We start from the raw sequence: 16,846 nt of genomic DNA, 5'->3' as shown, positions 1-16,846 counted from the left end.
AATGACTTTCCAACTCCGGCTTAATTGTTTAACAAAAGCATTTCTACATCTGAACAGACCTCGCAGTAAAAGAACCAAAACGGATCTTAAGGGCCCTTAACTTGTAACATCCAACAACCATTGTTCTTGTTTGTCACACTGTGTATTGCAGACTAAGGAGCGATAACACATAGCAATTAGAGTAAGAATTGGGCTTTAGTGCAAAAGCAGGGTGGGGAAGAAAGAAGACAAACACGGCTACTTCAAGTGAATTCCAGCACTTCAGAACTCATCAACTGACCTCTTGTAACTTCAGTAGCATCCTAAATTAGAGAAAACAAAATGAGAGCTTCAATGGTTTATTTCTACTGAAGCACCGTTTTTTGATCTCATTAATTTTACCGAGTCGGTTCAGCTGTACTTCTGCATACCTTACCAGTGCAGTGTGACTGCAGAATGAGAACAGTGTAGACAGAAATCAAAATCAATTCAAAAGTTGCAGCCTCTGCAAGCCAACAGAGGTCACAAAATCCTAAAGCAGGTGTGTGTACATCCTCAAGTTGTCTTCTGTTGCTTACCAAGTCAGTTATTTTACAAATGTAGTGCTGACATTGCTGGAAACACAGCAAGGCATCTCCTTCAGAAAGTGCAGACCTGGATGCCTTGCTAAAATATCAGGTCAGTTGCTACTGCTCACGAGATCCTCAACAATGAGTATCTAAGTGTCTAGAATCAAATCAGTAATTAATACTCAACTGCACAGCATGCTTTACAAAGTAGGCTTTACATAATGTCCCAAGATACTTTAACATTAGATAACAGGGTGAGGAAGAGAGAAATTAGGTTGGATCAGCAATGGAAAAAAATGAACAACTCAGAGTTTAGCTAAGAAAGTAGTGAAGCATTGATGCAAGTGATGCATAAAGCAAGGAAATGGCGCTAACATGAAGTCTACACTGGAAGACACACCTTGACAGAGGATGCATATACTAAAGGTAGCAAGACTAGAGCAAAGAGAAACTAAAGCTGCATCTAATTAAAGCTGCATCTAATTGTAAAAGAAGGAGCTTGTGATGTATCCATAACAAAGTTATTAGATAAACCTATTCCAAGGAAAATTTCATGGAACACTTACTGAAGTTATGTGTCTGTGTATACGTACACAGCAGCCAGGAAATGACATGAATAATGCAGCATTTCAGAAGCGTTCTACTCTATTTTCTGTGCTATCCTAGAAAAAGGAAAACTGTCCCATCAAAAGGATAAGGTTTCCCACAAGGACAAAAACATTTGCATGTTCTTTTGAAGCACCAAGTGGCCTCAGAGGGCTTAGCCAGCCAAGGCACACCGTGAAGCCCTGGAAAGCTCAAAACTGCCACCATGCACTTTAAGTCATCTGAGCACACTAGGGCCAGGACTGGAAACTTCTTGCTAGGGTTAATTCATGCCAAGATGGACTGAAGTGTTAGGAAGTATCACATGGAAGAGAACAGCTGTGGACTGAAGCCAGTGCAGCCCCACACTTCCGAACTCAATGTCTCCTGGAGTTCAAATCATGTGGCTCTGAGGGAAACTCTGCCATGTAAGGTCGAAGGACAAGGGAGGAAAGGATATGCAATTGTTCTTACAACTTCATCCGAGTTAGACTGTGGCTGTACAATAGTCACTCTGGAACCAACTATGTGGTGCCACCCTGAAAAATGAATTCTAAATAATTGAACTGCAAATCAGTCACAGCAGGTCTCAACAGCTCACACCATAATTGTGGCTATTAAACACACATTTTTTACTTCAGAACAAGTCAGGGTATAAAAGTCTGAGTAATCTCTTCACATTTGAATTTTAGAAAAATATTTGCAGCCAGAAGCTGCACAAGGTCAGATAGTTCAACCAGCCCCACATATAAGCAACACTGATTTGTAGCCATGGGACCAACCTTGAGGGTTCCTGAGGACTTTGCAGCTTGTATCACCATGCTAGAACTCCACTCCATACACCTGTGTTCTTCAGAAACTGTACTAATTTATCTTTGCATCACAAACCTATTTGTTACTAAAATAATTAAAGCAATTGCTAGCATTTTCAAATCATGTATTCACAGGAGAAAATAATTTTCTCTCTCATATCTGAGCCTATAACTTACCTTAGGACCTTTTGGTTAATTCCACTGGAATCAAAAATTTTAAAGTAATTGTCACTGCAAAACTACAGGATACAAAATCATACTTAGACCCCTTACCCATATGTTGTGGTTTAACCCATAAAACAGCTAAGCACCACACAGCTGTTCACTCCCCCCCCCATCCCCGGTGGGATGGGGGAAAGAATCGTGGTAAAAAAAAGCTTGTAGGTTGAGATAAAGACATTTTACTAGGATAGAAAAGAAAGAGAAATAATAAAAATAATAAATAGTAATAATATGCATAAAGCAAGTGATGCACAACGCAATTGCTCATCACATCCTGAGCAATGCCCAGCCTGTCCCTGAGCAATGGTCCCCTACCCAGCCAGCCACTCCATATTAATTGTTCAGCATGACGTTATGTGGTATGGAATACCCCTTCAGCCGGTTCGGGTCAGCTGTCCTGGTTGCATCCCCTCACAGCTTGTTGTGCACCTCCAGCCTCCTCGCTGGCAGGGCGGTAAGAGAAGCAAGCAAGTCCTTGACTTAGTGTTAGCACTGCTCTGCAACAATTAACGGGCATCAGCCTGTTATCAACCTTATTTTCACCCTAAATCCAAAACACAGCACCATACCAGCTACTTGGATTAAAATTAACTCTATCCTAACTGAAACCAGAACACCATATTTGGAGGGAACAATGCATTTTCAGACTTTTGTTGCTTGCACTATGTAAACATCAAAAAAAATCCAAACATACTCAGGTTTGTCACAGGTTGGCTGCAAATAGTCTTAATTGGGTTAACCAATTAGAGGATTTGAGTAAAGTTTAGTACTTGAAGAGTAGGCAGATTTGGCTCATTAGGAAGTTACGATTATTTTAAATGACTACCATTATTTCTAATGAGATAAGATGAAACTGTACCAAAACCAGAAGCAGTTCTGGGAAAAGGGTCACTTGCTCTGCAGAGGAAAGTCCCTGTTTCCAGAAAGCCAATGATCCCCCTGCCTTTAGAAAACAAAACGAAAGAAAAAAATAAAAATAAAAAGGCCCTTGCAAATCAAAGTGAAACATTACCAGTGATATTTTAAAGCATCTAGCATTGAATGACCGGGTTCCAATCTTAGAGAAATCACTGTATTCTGTCAGATGTGCATCATGTATCAGGATTAAATTAAGAGGCATGTCTTGTAGAGGAAAACTCATTGCAAACTCATACTTGGATGAGATACACTACAATCAAACTACCTTTAAAGTTCCTTTCTCACTGTTTTTAAACTAAATGACTATATGAAATTAATATAATATATAAAAGAAAAGAAAACCTTTTCAGTACTGGAAGTTATTTTGTAGGTTTACATTAATGAAAATATTTTGATTTTTTTATTCACAACATTCTTTTTATGCACAATTTACTTGACTTACTTGAAGAAAAAAAAATCCTAGACGGTTTTTTTTTTATTTAAAGTTACAAAGTTAACATAAAATTACTCATAGGGAACAAAATTGTTTGTTAAAATAGTGCTGAGCAATCCCAAATAAAGCTAGTACATTTGCACTTCAGTGACAGAATCCCCTATTCACCTGGTTTTTGGTTGCATTGTTTAGGTTGTGCTAGCAGAAGCATGTCTTTGAATAGTAAAAGGAAAAGAATGCAACTGGAATAATTGTTTGCTATCAAATGATCATAAAAAATGTACTTCTTCAGTGAAGAATGTGAGACATTTTCTAAGCAAAATGACAGAGAATTAAGGCTGAAAAAATAAAACAGCTCTATTCAAAAGCAGCCGAATAAATAAAAAAACACTTTACACCAATTTACACAGCAGACATAACAAAATTTAGATATAACAGATTTTAAAGGAAGAAGCCAAACACCTTTTTTGTTCTGTTGAGTTTCTGCAGGTCTTGGACCATTAATGAATCAGTGCACAACACTGAAGTCTGTCTTGTTGGATATTTGTATTTTTCACAGATGTCTCTTCAGTTTCCAAATGAGTGCACATTTCTTCAGTGTCAGCATATTTTAAAAGAAATCATCCATTGTGAAACAGAAATATTAGAAATTATATGCAGCCTTAAGCATAATTTTAGAAAAGATTATAACACTTCAACCATGAATACATCTATTTCAGATGCATCTAGGAAAGCTGTTCAAGATTGCTTAGCACAATGACTGGCATTCACTTAAAGGGATTATGATGTGGCCTCCCAATTTATCAGACTCTGAAAAAAGACCCTTGTCTGATGCAGAGGAGTTGGCAGCTGCTGGACTGTAACTCTGTATCTAACAAACCCTTGCCCTGCAATTCAGGTCAACGTGAACAGAATGCAAAAGTTTCTAAGTATGATAGATAGATGCTTGTCAACGTATTAACAACAGATCATACAGATGGGACACAGTATCTTCAGCCATTTTATGCCAGTTTAGCTATGGGAAATAAAGTAAAAAGTTAACTCCATACCTACAGCAATACACACTGCACACATGGCAGCTTAAAAGCAGGTGGGTCACATTTGCAGATTTTGTCATATAACTACATCACCTTTAAAGGATTTACAAAATAACCACAGAGCTATATTCTTTATTTAAAGACCTGTATGAAGTTGTTGTTTTCAGAACAATGGCCAAATCTAGCTCCAGCATGGAGTATTATAAAATAAAATGGTGTGTCAGGTAACTCTTAATCTGAGCTGAAGGAAACTTATTCTGTGATTAACCAAGCCTTCAATTCTACTTCCTTGTGATCAGAAGGCATGCATGGTATGGCTTTTTTTTTTTTTTTTTTTTTTTTACTGACCTGCCAAAGCCTGAGTATTCTCATTCTCTTTGTCCTCTATTTGAAGACAGTGCACAAGTCCTGTACTCAGATTACTAGAGGACTGATCTTCTTCCAGTCTGGTTCATGCTCAAGTTGACCGTTTAGTATTTGAGAACAAAACAACTGATAAAAAAGAAAAAAATAATACAAAATAATTACCTTCTCTAAGGTTTAATATAACTCAATGAACAAACCAGGTTGGTTTATCTGAACTGTAAAAACAGAGGTACAGAATACTGGTACAGAGTACCTTAAAGCTATTAATAACTGTTTTGGTGATTCAGGTTTCACCTCAACACAGGGCAGGAATTCTCAGTGACACTCTTTTCAAAATAACAGTGATAGATTTGTTCTCCCATCAAACCCTGAATTTTTAAATAGAAAAAAAAAAAAAAAAAAATCTGCTTAAAATCCTTATGTACCACTTGGACACAGAACATTAAAAATAGGCAAACAGAAACCAAAATGTCCCTTCTTGCAACCTGCTGTTTTTTGAAGTCTTTGGTATGTATGGCTTTTAGCTATTTTATTTGGTATTTATGGCCCTGTACACAAGGCAGGAGCAAAAAGACAAAAACAAAATTTGTGTCTTTCAAGGTGGACACTTGTACCTATATACATTAATTTTAGGCAAGAGATAAAACCCTATATTGGACTCTAAACAAAGTCAAACAGGCCATGACGTATAAGCACTTTTTACACACAAGTCAAGTTATAGAAATTGACCTTTATTTTGCTTATAATCAGTTTCTTTAACCTTTTTTTTTTGATACAAAGTGACATTATTTTAGTACAGAAAATCCATGTCAGAACAGTACCAGTTTCAGCTGTACCATTGTAGTCTACTCTGACCTCAAACTTAAAAAAACAAACTAAAAGGAGATAAAACAAAAACTACTGTACCTCACCATGACAAATGCTTTGATTAGTAATTCATCCATACCACTTTCTTAATTTATATATATATATATACACAGTATTATAACAGTATGGTTTAATACTATATAAAATAATACTGTATACATATATTTTGTGTGTATTACAGTTCAAAAATACTCTCTCTATATAGTATATAACTATATATAGTATTTTGAACTATAAAATAGCATCTGTAAAACAATTTATGTTTTGAACCAAATCTTTCTTTGAAGACCTGGGCAAGAAGAATCCCTTTTTTTTTTTTTGTTTTTTAATTTTTTTTTTTTACTTAAACAAGCTGCAAACAAACAAAACTGCAGGCTGTAGTGTAAAACTAGAAACCTCTACATAATGAAATGTTAGGAACAGTGACTGAGAAGCAGTTCTACTCAAATAATATTTTAAAAACAATTAAAATACAGTACTCAAAAAACATGGCACAGAGACAGAAGAGACTAGTCGAAAACCTGTGTTAGGAACACAGAGTCAGAAGTGCAAAAAAAAAAAAAAAAAAAAAAAAAAAAAAAAAAAAAGGAACTGACAAAGGAGTTTGGTACAATAGGTAAATAAGTATTGCAACCAAAACTAAATGATCACTTTTTACAGTGAAAACATTAACAATTCAGTACCTTCCTAAAGGCTTTTAATCAAAACCCTAAACCTGCAGCTGGTCTTAAATAAAAACAAATCTATGTGAATGCTACACAATGAAATACAAAGATAAGAATTACCCTGCAAAATTGCACCAACATAAGCTTTCCATATTTACAATATCTAGAAGAAACAGGGCACAGCATGCTAGGCCTAGCTTAAGACTGTTCTCCACCAGTATTTAAACCAGGCCCAACAACCAAAAATCATTATTTCTCAACACACGTTAAGCTTGGATTGTTCAGATATATTACGACGTTTAAATATTAGATTCATGCATAAAACAAGAAACAGTATCTTTGACAGACAAGTGTTGACATAATACAAACAGTGGTCTGCCCCGTAGAGGAGTGTACTTCCTTCTGAGCTTACTCCCAAGACGTACCGATAAAATCCCACATTATTATCTGGTTGTCAAGTAAATGTGCTTAGAAATAGTAAAAATTGCAAGTAAGAGTCACATTGCGCATAAACCATTCACTCAGAATTTCACTCTGTTGTGGAGAGTTACCTCATTACATGAAAGGACACAGTTTAAAAAAAAAAAAGAACAAACAAACAAACAAAAAAGGACATTCAAGTAAACAGCAACAACCAAATACTTAGAAAAGGTTTTTGTAAACTGGTCATTCTACAGGGTTTTGCAGCATTGCTCAATTCATTCTTTATGGAGAAGTACACACAGGTTGCACACCACATGACAACCTGTCGCATGTACACGTACAATGTAAGAAACAAGCTCGGTGAAGTGACAAACCCCTTCCCACGTGCCTCATGTTTTGTTTTTTGTTTTTGTGTTCAGTGTTATCGTTCCCCTTCATGAAACAGAAATCACTTATATCTTTATAAAGACAGATGTGGACAGAGTCCATTGAATAGAAAGTTAGTTGGTTATTTACACCTGCAAAGCAGTTTCACAGCAAAATAAATCTACAGTGGGCCAGCTGGGATCCACAGGACTTTGTTTTGTTCTTGATCGACAGTTGTCATAATCTGAGTGCAAATGCTTGAAAGGGCTCCTCCCTGGACAATGCCTAAAGAAAAAGATACCCCCCCAAAGAAAAAAAAAAAAAAATTAGGCTGAAAAACAGTTATGATTAAGTACAAAGACCAGTCTTAGACATTTTTCTGCTGAGTGTTTATCAACATATCAGAATTAATTTGCCAATTCAATATTTGCCAGATGCATGACTATTGAGACAGGGAGAAGAATAAACAGAGTAAGGAGGTCAAACATTCAGTACACAGTCTCCTCTGCTAGCTGTTAAAACAGCTCTGGAAAGCAGTAGAACTGATGGCTATAATCAACTAAGACAACTGTTTTCTTACAGTCCTCCATGTGCTATTTTCAGACACATCAGGTGGTGAAGTTTAAGTCTAAAGATGGTCAGAACCTACTATCATAAACCTCTGTTCAGCATGTGGTGCTAAGAGTTTTCTATTTATGTGTTAATATACATAGAGACTATAGCTGTAGCAACTAGGCACTATTTACAAATATTAAAATCAAATTATGAAGCAGCTCACAAAGCTGAGGTAAAGCAAAACAGCCATGGTTGCTGCCCCAACTCTTATCGACAACTACATTCAAGGAATAGAAGGCCAACTGCAAGCAACTCCCTGAAGATCAATTAAAAGTTAAACGAAGAACACCGTGCATTTTACCCTTGTTAAAGATAACAGTCATAAAAAGTAAAATACTAACACTGACACAGCAGTGGAGAATATAGGAGCTTTAAGACATCAAAGGTAAGGAACTTCAGGACTTAAGTGTGTCAGCAAAGCCTCTGGCCTCAGCTAACGCTAATGCTGGAACACTATGTCAAGCGTTATAGAACTTAAGGTGTAATTCCCATTTTTGAAAATACAGATTTTATTCTTATGTAAAAAAAATAATTGATTCTGCAGTATATACTATAGTTAAGGAGGTTACATGATTTTGGCTACAGAACTTGCAACCAATAAGATCTATGAAAGGTGACAAAGCAGTCAGGCAGTGATTCAGATAACAAATTGTGCTTAAAATTTGTGCAGGCAACAAAGGCAACTTCAAAGAGTCAAAAAATGCACTCAGTGAAGTAGTTGCGGAGCTCAGGTTGTAAAGTGTGCCACACAACTAACTTCATGAGGAAGCTGCTGCATTCCACATGCTAGTCTAATGCACCAAATCACAATTGCAGTAAGCTTATATGTCAGTGCAGTTTCAACAGGAAACCTGACTAACAACCTGACTAACCTGACATCAGCATCTGGAAAAGCTGATGACAGCTGGAGTCCACTGCACTTGACACTAACAGAGAGAGGCCCTTCCCGCAGGCACGTAAGAAGGTACATGTAGCACCTTGTTCAAGGGAGTCCACTTCCACTATCAGGGTGAAAATGGAATGTAACAAATGACTTATCAAGGAGCAGACGATAACGTGTAGTTCTACAATCTTGCCATGCACAAGTTAAGTTCCGTGAACATTTACTCAGTATAATTTAAATGAACATTCGTCTTGCTATTACATACCATGGAACCAGCTTGGTTGAGGATGTGCAACTTTTCTCAGGATACACGGATAGCTCTGCGCTAAATGCATCCACTTCCCTGCACTTGGCAGGTATGTCTCAAAAACACTTCTGTAAGAAACCCATTGTTTTGGGGGTGAGGAGTTGGGTTCTGGGTGCGTTTCAAAACACTTCTATAAGGAACCCATTGTTTTGGGTGTGAGGGGTTGGGTTCTGGCTGGTTTGGGCTTTTTTTTTTTTTTTTTTTTTTTCTTTTGTATAGGCTTTGTTGTCATTCACATCAAGATGGATAAAATTTCATCCTTACTCTTTTGAATATAACGTAGAACCACATGGAAATTTACTCTGAAATAAGACAAGGCAGCCTTCAAATACAGCAACATTTTTCTGGTGAGCAGCTTATTAACTTTAATCCAAGGTTCATATAACACACTTTAAGATGTTAAAAACGTCTCTAAACTATTGAACTATTCCCAATTGCAATGCACTTGAGACATCGTGAACAACATTTGTCCTTTTCTGAAAGATTTGAAGTATACCTCAAATAATTAGTTCACCAGTTACATGTGTGTTTTTTTGTTTGTCTTTACCTAATTATAAAACAATATTCCTTACATGGTATAAAACTGATAAGACCGTGTCATCTATCATTCTCAAATTAACTTCACTGTATTTCTAATACTCCTGGGCTTGTAATAAAACATTCTCAGAATCTCCTTAGGTTTTAAGATGCGTAACATGCTAAAAACAAAGCACAAAAAATCAAGGGATAGTACTTATATCTGTAGATTTCCTTTCCCTGTAAAATGAAACACCAGAGCATGAGGTTTCCAAATGAGGAAGTAGAATGAATAAAAGAACTCTATGAAGGAACATATTTCTTTGGAATTACAGTGTAAATGGAAGAAATTGCCACCGTATTCCTAACAATATGTTGATTAAATACTAACCTGTAAAGTACTTGCTATATTCCTGTTCTATTTTTTGAGCTGTCTCAAACTGTTCTTTGGAATGTTTTTGTGTAACCTTGTCCCTCAAGAAGATTGGGTCTTTTTGTTCTCTGCAAAAACAAAAAAGAAAAAAAGAAAAATCTTGCATAACAGTAATTTTATTTTAAATGGACTCAATATGATTACCTCTACATTGCTGAATGTGAGAAGCTAATTAATTTGCAGGCATAATGCTGTGCTCAGAGTGCCATCTACTGTGGTTCAGCAGTAGTTCATCAGGTTCAGCAACGTCATCAGGATCATTTGTGTGCTAACAACTTTTGTTAGGTATCAGAGCAAGACAGTCTTCCATATAAGCACAGTTTCTTAGAGCAGTGAGAAAAAGAAGCAGTGTTTTATTTTATAAATACAAAAATCACTATGAAAATTTTAGTGATCACTGCTGTGTAGGATTCTTATATCCCCAGCTTGAGGATGGGGAGTACTCAAATGTACTGTGTACAAAAATATATACAGAATGTCAATAGAATCTGTGGCAAACCAAAAAGGTTCTTCAAGAGAACCCTTTGGTGCCCAGAGGAGACAGAGGCAAAAGCCACTGCATCTTATTTGATAACTGTTAGAAATCCTTGCTTTCCGTCTCTTTCAATAACTTACCAAACAAAATAGCTTTAATATCATTACTATATTTTCAAATGGGCTCAAGACATAACAGCTCCATTTATCATTCCATGTACAAACATACGATCCATACTGAAACAGACCTTTATGTGTTTCTTAAATTTGAAAGTAGTGATACTCATCTTTATTAAACAGAATCAAATTTATCTAAAGATCAAGAATCTAAGTCTTCAGCTGTCTTCATTTTTGAATTTGAAGTAAAAAGAAACTGTTTCTTAATACTTACATAGGGAGATTATGTCACTTCTTGCACCTCTGTCAGAAGGTGCAAAGGCTTAATAAAATATCAAGGGATATTTTATTTAATAAAATATCAAGTGGTTTGTAATTCCTGCATCCTGTTTCTGGACAGGAATTCGGGTAAGAATTTCACAATTACTTAAAGAGCACTACCTGACAAGACCACAGTATACACACTCCATGACAAAAGATGACTTCTCTGTCTGGAGAACAGAGGAGTGAAAGACAAAGGCAAGAAACAATTGGCTGCAGTGTAGGAGAGGAAACTGGCAAAGCATCATCATACTTGGCCCCAGTGAGATGTAGCTCTAGGTCACAGTTACCACTTAATCCTCAACGTCAATATGGATCATGCCCGTATCTATCTTATGGCTTAATGCAGAGGTAAGAGACAACAATTTGAATGACTCCTTGAGTACATTCAGTTTGGAATACGTTATTTAATTTCTGTGAATGATTCACTTAATTGCCATGCAACCTAAAAGAAATTAAGGCCATCTACTTCACAGGTGATTTTTATGATGGTTCATTTCTGCATTTGAATGAGATTCAACATGACTGGGATGAAAAAATAACACCAGCACCAAAACTCATTTTAATCAAAAATAAACATCCCTGAACTATACCCCTTACAGACTTACTTGATCTGTTTAGCATTTTTGTAGCGAATAAAAATTACAATAGGGTAGATATGAACACTGTGGAGCCGTTCGATGGCATGAGGAGCGATGTCAAGCAGACAATGACAATCCTAAGATCAAATGTAAATGCAAAACACTCATTCAGTTAAAGAGCACAAGCACACATGCAACCCCCCTTTTTCTCCCCTACTTACATCATAACAACTCAACATAATCTCACTACATGTTTAGCATTTTAGGGCTACTGATAAATTTGTACCCAAATAACTTGTAAGTTAAAAAAAAAAAAAGGACAGAAAATGAAAAAATGCAAGAAATTCCATTTACAGTACCAAAAGCATACATTGATAGAAATAAGAGTATTTTAAAAACTAATGAAATGAAAACTCAGACTGAAATATATGCAATATGTTTTTTTCCCAATTTAAATGCACATATTCATTTTGTCTTTGAAAAATCAAAAGTAAACAAAAGTGTTTAAGTAATAAGATTTTGTATGGTTTGACAGAAAACTACAAGCAATGAACGGATTTTAATTTATGTATTTTAACTAACCTGTCTTCAGGATCATTATGTTTACATTATGGATGACTTTAAATGGAACTGTTAAAAAATTCTAGTTTTACAGGGAGGTGAAACCTATGGATTCTAAGAAGAATAATTTCAAACTTTACTTGGTAACACTGCAAAATAATAGGAAAAAATATCCCACTTTCTACAAAGGTGAGCTTACTGAAAATTATTTTTAAACTGTTACAGGTAACCACTTTGTGGCCTTAGGAACAAGCCTCTTGATGGCTTAAATGACAACAACATTAAAATAAATTTTAGCCCTCCCCCCACCAATAGTATGACTGCATATTGCAAATTTTACCAAGAACTGCAGCATTAAGTGACTCACCTTTTCTGTTATCTCCTTTATTGAAGCTACAGTTGTCACATCAAAATGTCCACTCCTCCGTTTATAATCTATAAACAGACAATCCTTCACGCCCCGTTCAATGGCTTGTTGGGAAGCTTTCATAACCTCTGTTACGAGGAAGCACAAGAGAGCCATTGTTTATTCCTATTCCTTAGGCACAGAACAAAACTAACAGAACAGCCTGTAAATTAAGATTCTTGCTTTTTCCATGTTTGTGCTACCATTTAGTTCACATACAGATGTTATTAGCTAAGGGAGAAAAAATTATTTATATGCACATACTTACCAAGAGGACATCTGCAAAATTTTCCAGGGGATTCTTTGACCAACATGTCTTTCACAGCATCAAGTAATGGTCCTAGAATAAGCACAGGCCTAGGAGAGGTACAGTCCACTTTCTGTACACGCTGATATGCCAGACTTGTAGAATCTACACACACAGAAAACTTGTTTGTAGAAGTAGACATTATTCTCCTGGCATTCCTCAGATAATGAGATAACAGTAATTGTGAAAACAGCTCCCTTGCAGCAGATAAGGGCCTTAAGAAGTACAAAAATGCTCACTAGCCACTATAGCATTTCACAGCCTAAAATAGCTATTTTTATAATTGAACCTCCTGCTTCCATCCTTCACCCCTCCTACAGCCCCACCCCAATTTTTAAAAGCAATCGTTCCTGTTATTTCCTAACAGTGTGAACAAGACACAATAATCAGTTTGTTTGCTGGTTTCTTCCAAGAAGTGTTGTAATCAGCATGAATTCTGTACAGCACTAAACAAATCAAAGTGAATATTTTTGAGTGTACTCAGGATTTCTGTCTAGATTAAGTGACCTGGATAAAAATTAAATAGTTGAACGAAAGATCAAAACTCCACATAAAAAAGCCATCCCCCTCTGCAAATGAAACATTAATGTCAGTAGACTTAAGAATGAACTAGAAAAAACAAAACCACTTGTCTACATTTGAGATAATCTGTCTTGCAATTGAATACATTATTTTTTTTGTTGCTGTTACTAAAAGTAATGTACGTTCATCATTTAAAGGCACACAAAAAAAGAAACCTATTTTATTTGTAAAGGGTCTTGCTGCAGCAATTTAAAAACAAAAGAGAAAGGCTAGCCTAGCCCCTCCCAAGTATTACAAAGATACTTGCCATCCAAGAATGGAATTGAGTCTGTACTAATTGTATCAAGAGCCAGTAAATCCTTTCCATCTTTGGAACCGCTTCGCTTGTGTTTATGCTTTCTTCTGAAGAATGACCTTCGTGCTGCTGCTGACAATGTCTTAGACGAGCTGTTTTCATCTTTAGCCTCTGACATACTGTGTCTCCTATAGAATTCCTGATCCATCCTACAATGAAAGAGTAAGTGGTTGGTATTTCAACACACACACATATTACTATTTTTTTTTTTTTTGTTGACAAACAATACTACTGCTGTATCTGGAACACCTTCATGACAGAAAATTCATCAAAAGCAAACATTTGCAACAATCAAATAAACAACATTTCAAAACTCACCATACCATCATTTTTTCAGGTTCTTATATTATAAATAGCAACAAAGCATGTAGGGTGACCACTCTAACAGCCAGGGCAAAATTTTCCAAAGTTCCAAGAGCAGCATGCCCCTACTTGTCAGTAAAGCCAGCCTTCGCGTACAACTGAAGATCCCATTCTTTACATGAAGCTGCATGTTATACTCATCCTTAAAAATCATCTCTTATCAGTCCAAAATAACATGTAGTTTTATTTTAGATAAGCACAAACATTTTGGCCACATAACATGTGAAATGTAGTTAATTTTACTAACCATCTTCTAGTAATAAGCCTATCGATGATGTGTATGCATCTGTATGTATATAGTGCACATTCTACACAATACCATTTATCCCATGATCAGGATGAATTTTGAGTTACAACATGGAGAGAAGACTATCAGAATAATATAAAGGAAAGCAGAGGAACAGTAACCTTGAAATGAACAAATATTTTATCACTGAGTAATAACTCAGGTGATTTCGGTAACTATTCAAAAATTGTAGTTCTTCCATGCTCCTGAACTTTTCTACCCATGTTATGCAGTTGAGGTGAATACACAGTCTTATATTAAAATTTGTATCCACAGATAACTAAAACCACCGGTACTTTGCAAGAATGAGTGCAGTGGTGAGTTAAAGGATACTTTTGCTGTGGTTAATATCACTTACAGTTATTGAATTACCTGTCACACCATAAGGCTACGTATCCGTTCCATTTCTAATTTACTTCTCAGTAGCATTAAAGCTGACTTGGTAGAGCAATATATTTAAAGTTATTAAAATATGTCACCCATGAAATGACATCTGAGAATTAACATCTCCCAGAAATGATAGAAGCAAACATTTTACATCACATCTCATTAGTCAGACATTTTTAAAGACCAAGGTAAATAACTTGTATGGCTGTCACTCACATATATTTACTGGGAATCTGTCCTCTTTCCAGTTTTTGAGCATTCTCATCTAGCTGCCAAGCCATCCAGCAACCAAAGTTTCCTTGTGGTAGAGTATCATCAACGTACAAAATGTCATCCTTCTTAAAACTTAAATCCTGTTCCACCTCTGCAAGACGGTCATAAAGTGCTCTGGAAAGGAAGACATAAATAGTCTCTTCAACTGATCGCCATCAACTCAAGGGTAGAATAGATGCATTTTGAAAAAAATATATAATAGATTAGGGTCACATTTTACATTTCAAGAGTACAGAAGTTTACAGTGAAACATGCAGCTTTTAACCAGTGTTACAGGTTGTGTACTTGCTGTCAGAGACTAGCTGGGATAAATTAATAACTTGGAATTTATAAAACGTAGTACAAAAACAGATGTACTCTCTCTCCCATATGATGGTCAGCATGCTACCCTAAACTGCCTTATATTTTCATTACCAGCCATGCTCAAATACCTAATATAGAATCCATCTCCAGGAAGCTCTTTTATCTTATTAAATTCTTCTATTCTGTATTGAGTCTTTATTTTGATGTTTTCTCCAGGCTTCAACATTTCGAGATAAGCTTCCTCAGCTGTTTTATTGCGCATATCAATGGACCCATACTGCAAAACACAAAACCCTTAAGTGTGATACAGATCTCAACGTGCAATAGAATCAGGTGAGCTTGAAAAACATGTAAAATTAGTCTTTTTCCTACTGACAGACTCAATATACAAGTGAATCTTACCATTTAACTATACTGCAGTTTGCACTTCAAGAGGTCTAACAGGAAATTGAGGGGTTAGGGTGGAAAGAAAAATACCAACTGAATGCAGCAGACATGTCCTGTGAAAGAGAGTCTATGCTTCTTTGAATAATTTTCAAAGCATAAGCTGAGAATTGTAAAACTCACACTGGAAAGAAGTTAATATTTTTAGGGGAAACAGGTAGTCTGAGGGGAAGTCCAACACAACTACAAAGCCAAGTCTGCATCTGGGTACTAGAAGCACAATGGGAGAATCTCAATGCTCATAAAGTATCTGAAAAGCTCATAAACAAATACACACTTATCACCTTAACAGACCGGCCAAGAAAACAAATATTCCCATGTCCAATTGAGAAAGCAGAGTCAAAGACATGACATGTTTTCCCGTGAAGCCTCATTACAATTTCATTGGGATAAGTTCAATATTCTTCTCTGTTTCACAGTATCATCCCTATTTCTGTCTTTGTCATACATACAGCAATTGGATTCAAGGTTTTCCATTTAGATGAGAGAACAGCTCTTCATAATTCCAGTAGACATATATTAATCCTTCAAGCCTGCACAACTTAGATTCTCAGTAGTAGATGTCCAGGTGTGTATTATCCAGCTCTTCACAGGTTGCCGTCAGAACAAAGATTACACAACTTTCTCACCAAGTTTTTGTGGCATGGAACATCTCCCATTGCAAGACAGTAAGATTCTTTGTACAGCTCCCTCTTTATACCATCCTAGACATTTTGTCAGTATCCTGCAGCTTTCCTAACTTACCTCAAGTATCATGTCACCCAAGACTAGTCCATCAGGTCCTTTTGCTGGGCTATCATCATCTACATCTGACACAAATATTCCATAGAGGTTTCCACCACATATCTGGATCCCAAGATCCACCTGGGATTTTTTAACAACAACAGTTCTAGGTTCAGGGGTCCGTTTATTTGTGTCCACAGGGCCCCTTTCAAAAGGAAAAAAAAAAAAAAAAGTAATTCACTTAAAAAACCTGTATTAAGAGTATACAATGAACTGTATTCCTGAACAATACATGTTTGCATAATTATTATTCAAAATAGGTCACCTACAGATACAATCATGAGAAAAACTTCACATCACTTACTGATCTTCTCAATTAAATCAATCTTGTCTTAGACTTTACTTCACTCCTTGTAGACCCCTTCTT

General features: G+C 36.2%; 1 protein-coding gene across 3 annotated transcripts in view; it reads right to left on the bottom strand.

Moving 5' to 3' along the window:
* Window positions 1–5,631: 5,631 nt before the first annotated feature.
* DLG5 (discs large MAGUK scaffold protein 5) overlaps window positions 5,632–16,846 on the bottom strand; it is a 106,173-nt gene continuing 94,958 nt past the window's right edge. For 2 of the 3 annotated variants that reach the window (XM_035329636.1, XM_035329637.1), the window contains 9 exons: window positions 16,441–16,624; window positions 15,381–15,529; window positions 14,893–15,063; window positions 13,593–13,789; window positions 12,725–12,868; window positions 12,418–12,545; window positions 11,517–11,626; window positions 9,955–10,064; window positions 5,632–7,527 (listed from right to left, as the gene is read on the bottom strand). In XM_035329636.1, the coding sequence (XP_035185527.1) occupies window positions 7,424–7,527; window positions 9,955–10,064; window positions 11,517–11,626; window positions 12,418–12,545; window positions 12,725–12,868; window positions 13,593–13,789; window positions 14,893–15,063; window positions 15,381–15,529; window positions 16,441–16,624 (1,297 nt within the window). In that variant the 3' untranslated portion in view covers window positions 5,632–7,423. The remainder of the gene's footprint in view (window positions 7,528–9,954; window positions 10,065–11,516; window positions 11,627–12,417; window positions 12,546–12,724; window positions 12,869–13,592; window positions 13,790–14,892; window positions 15,064–15,380; window positions 15,530–16,440; window positions 16,625–16,846) is intronic. The other variant, XM_035329638.1, reaches the window with a different exon arrangement.

This window comes from Oxyura jamaicensis, chromosome 6, assembly GCF_011077185.1.
Source record: "Oxyura jamaicensis isolate SHBP4307 breed ruddy duck chromosome 6, BPBGC_Ojam_1.0, whole genome shotgun sequence".
NCBI classification, from domain to species: Eukaryota; Metazoa; Chordata; class Aves; order Anseriformes; family Anatidae; genus Oxyura; species Oxyura jamaicensis.
The sequence above is the reverse complement of the archived record's forward strand: the minus strand, read 5'-3'. Positions and strand labels throughout refer to the sequence as shown.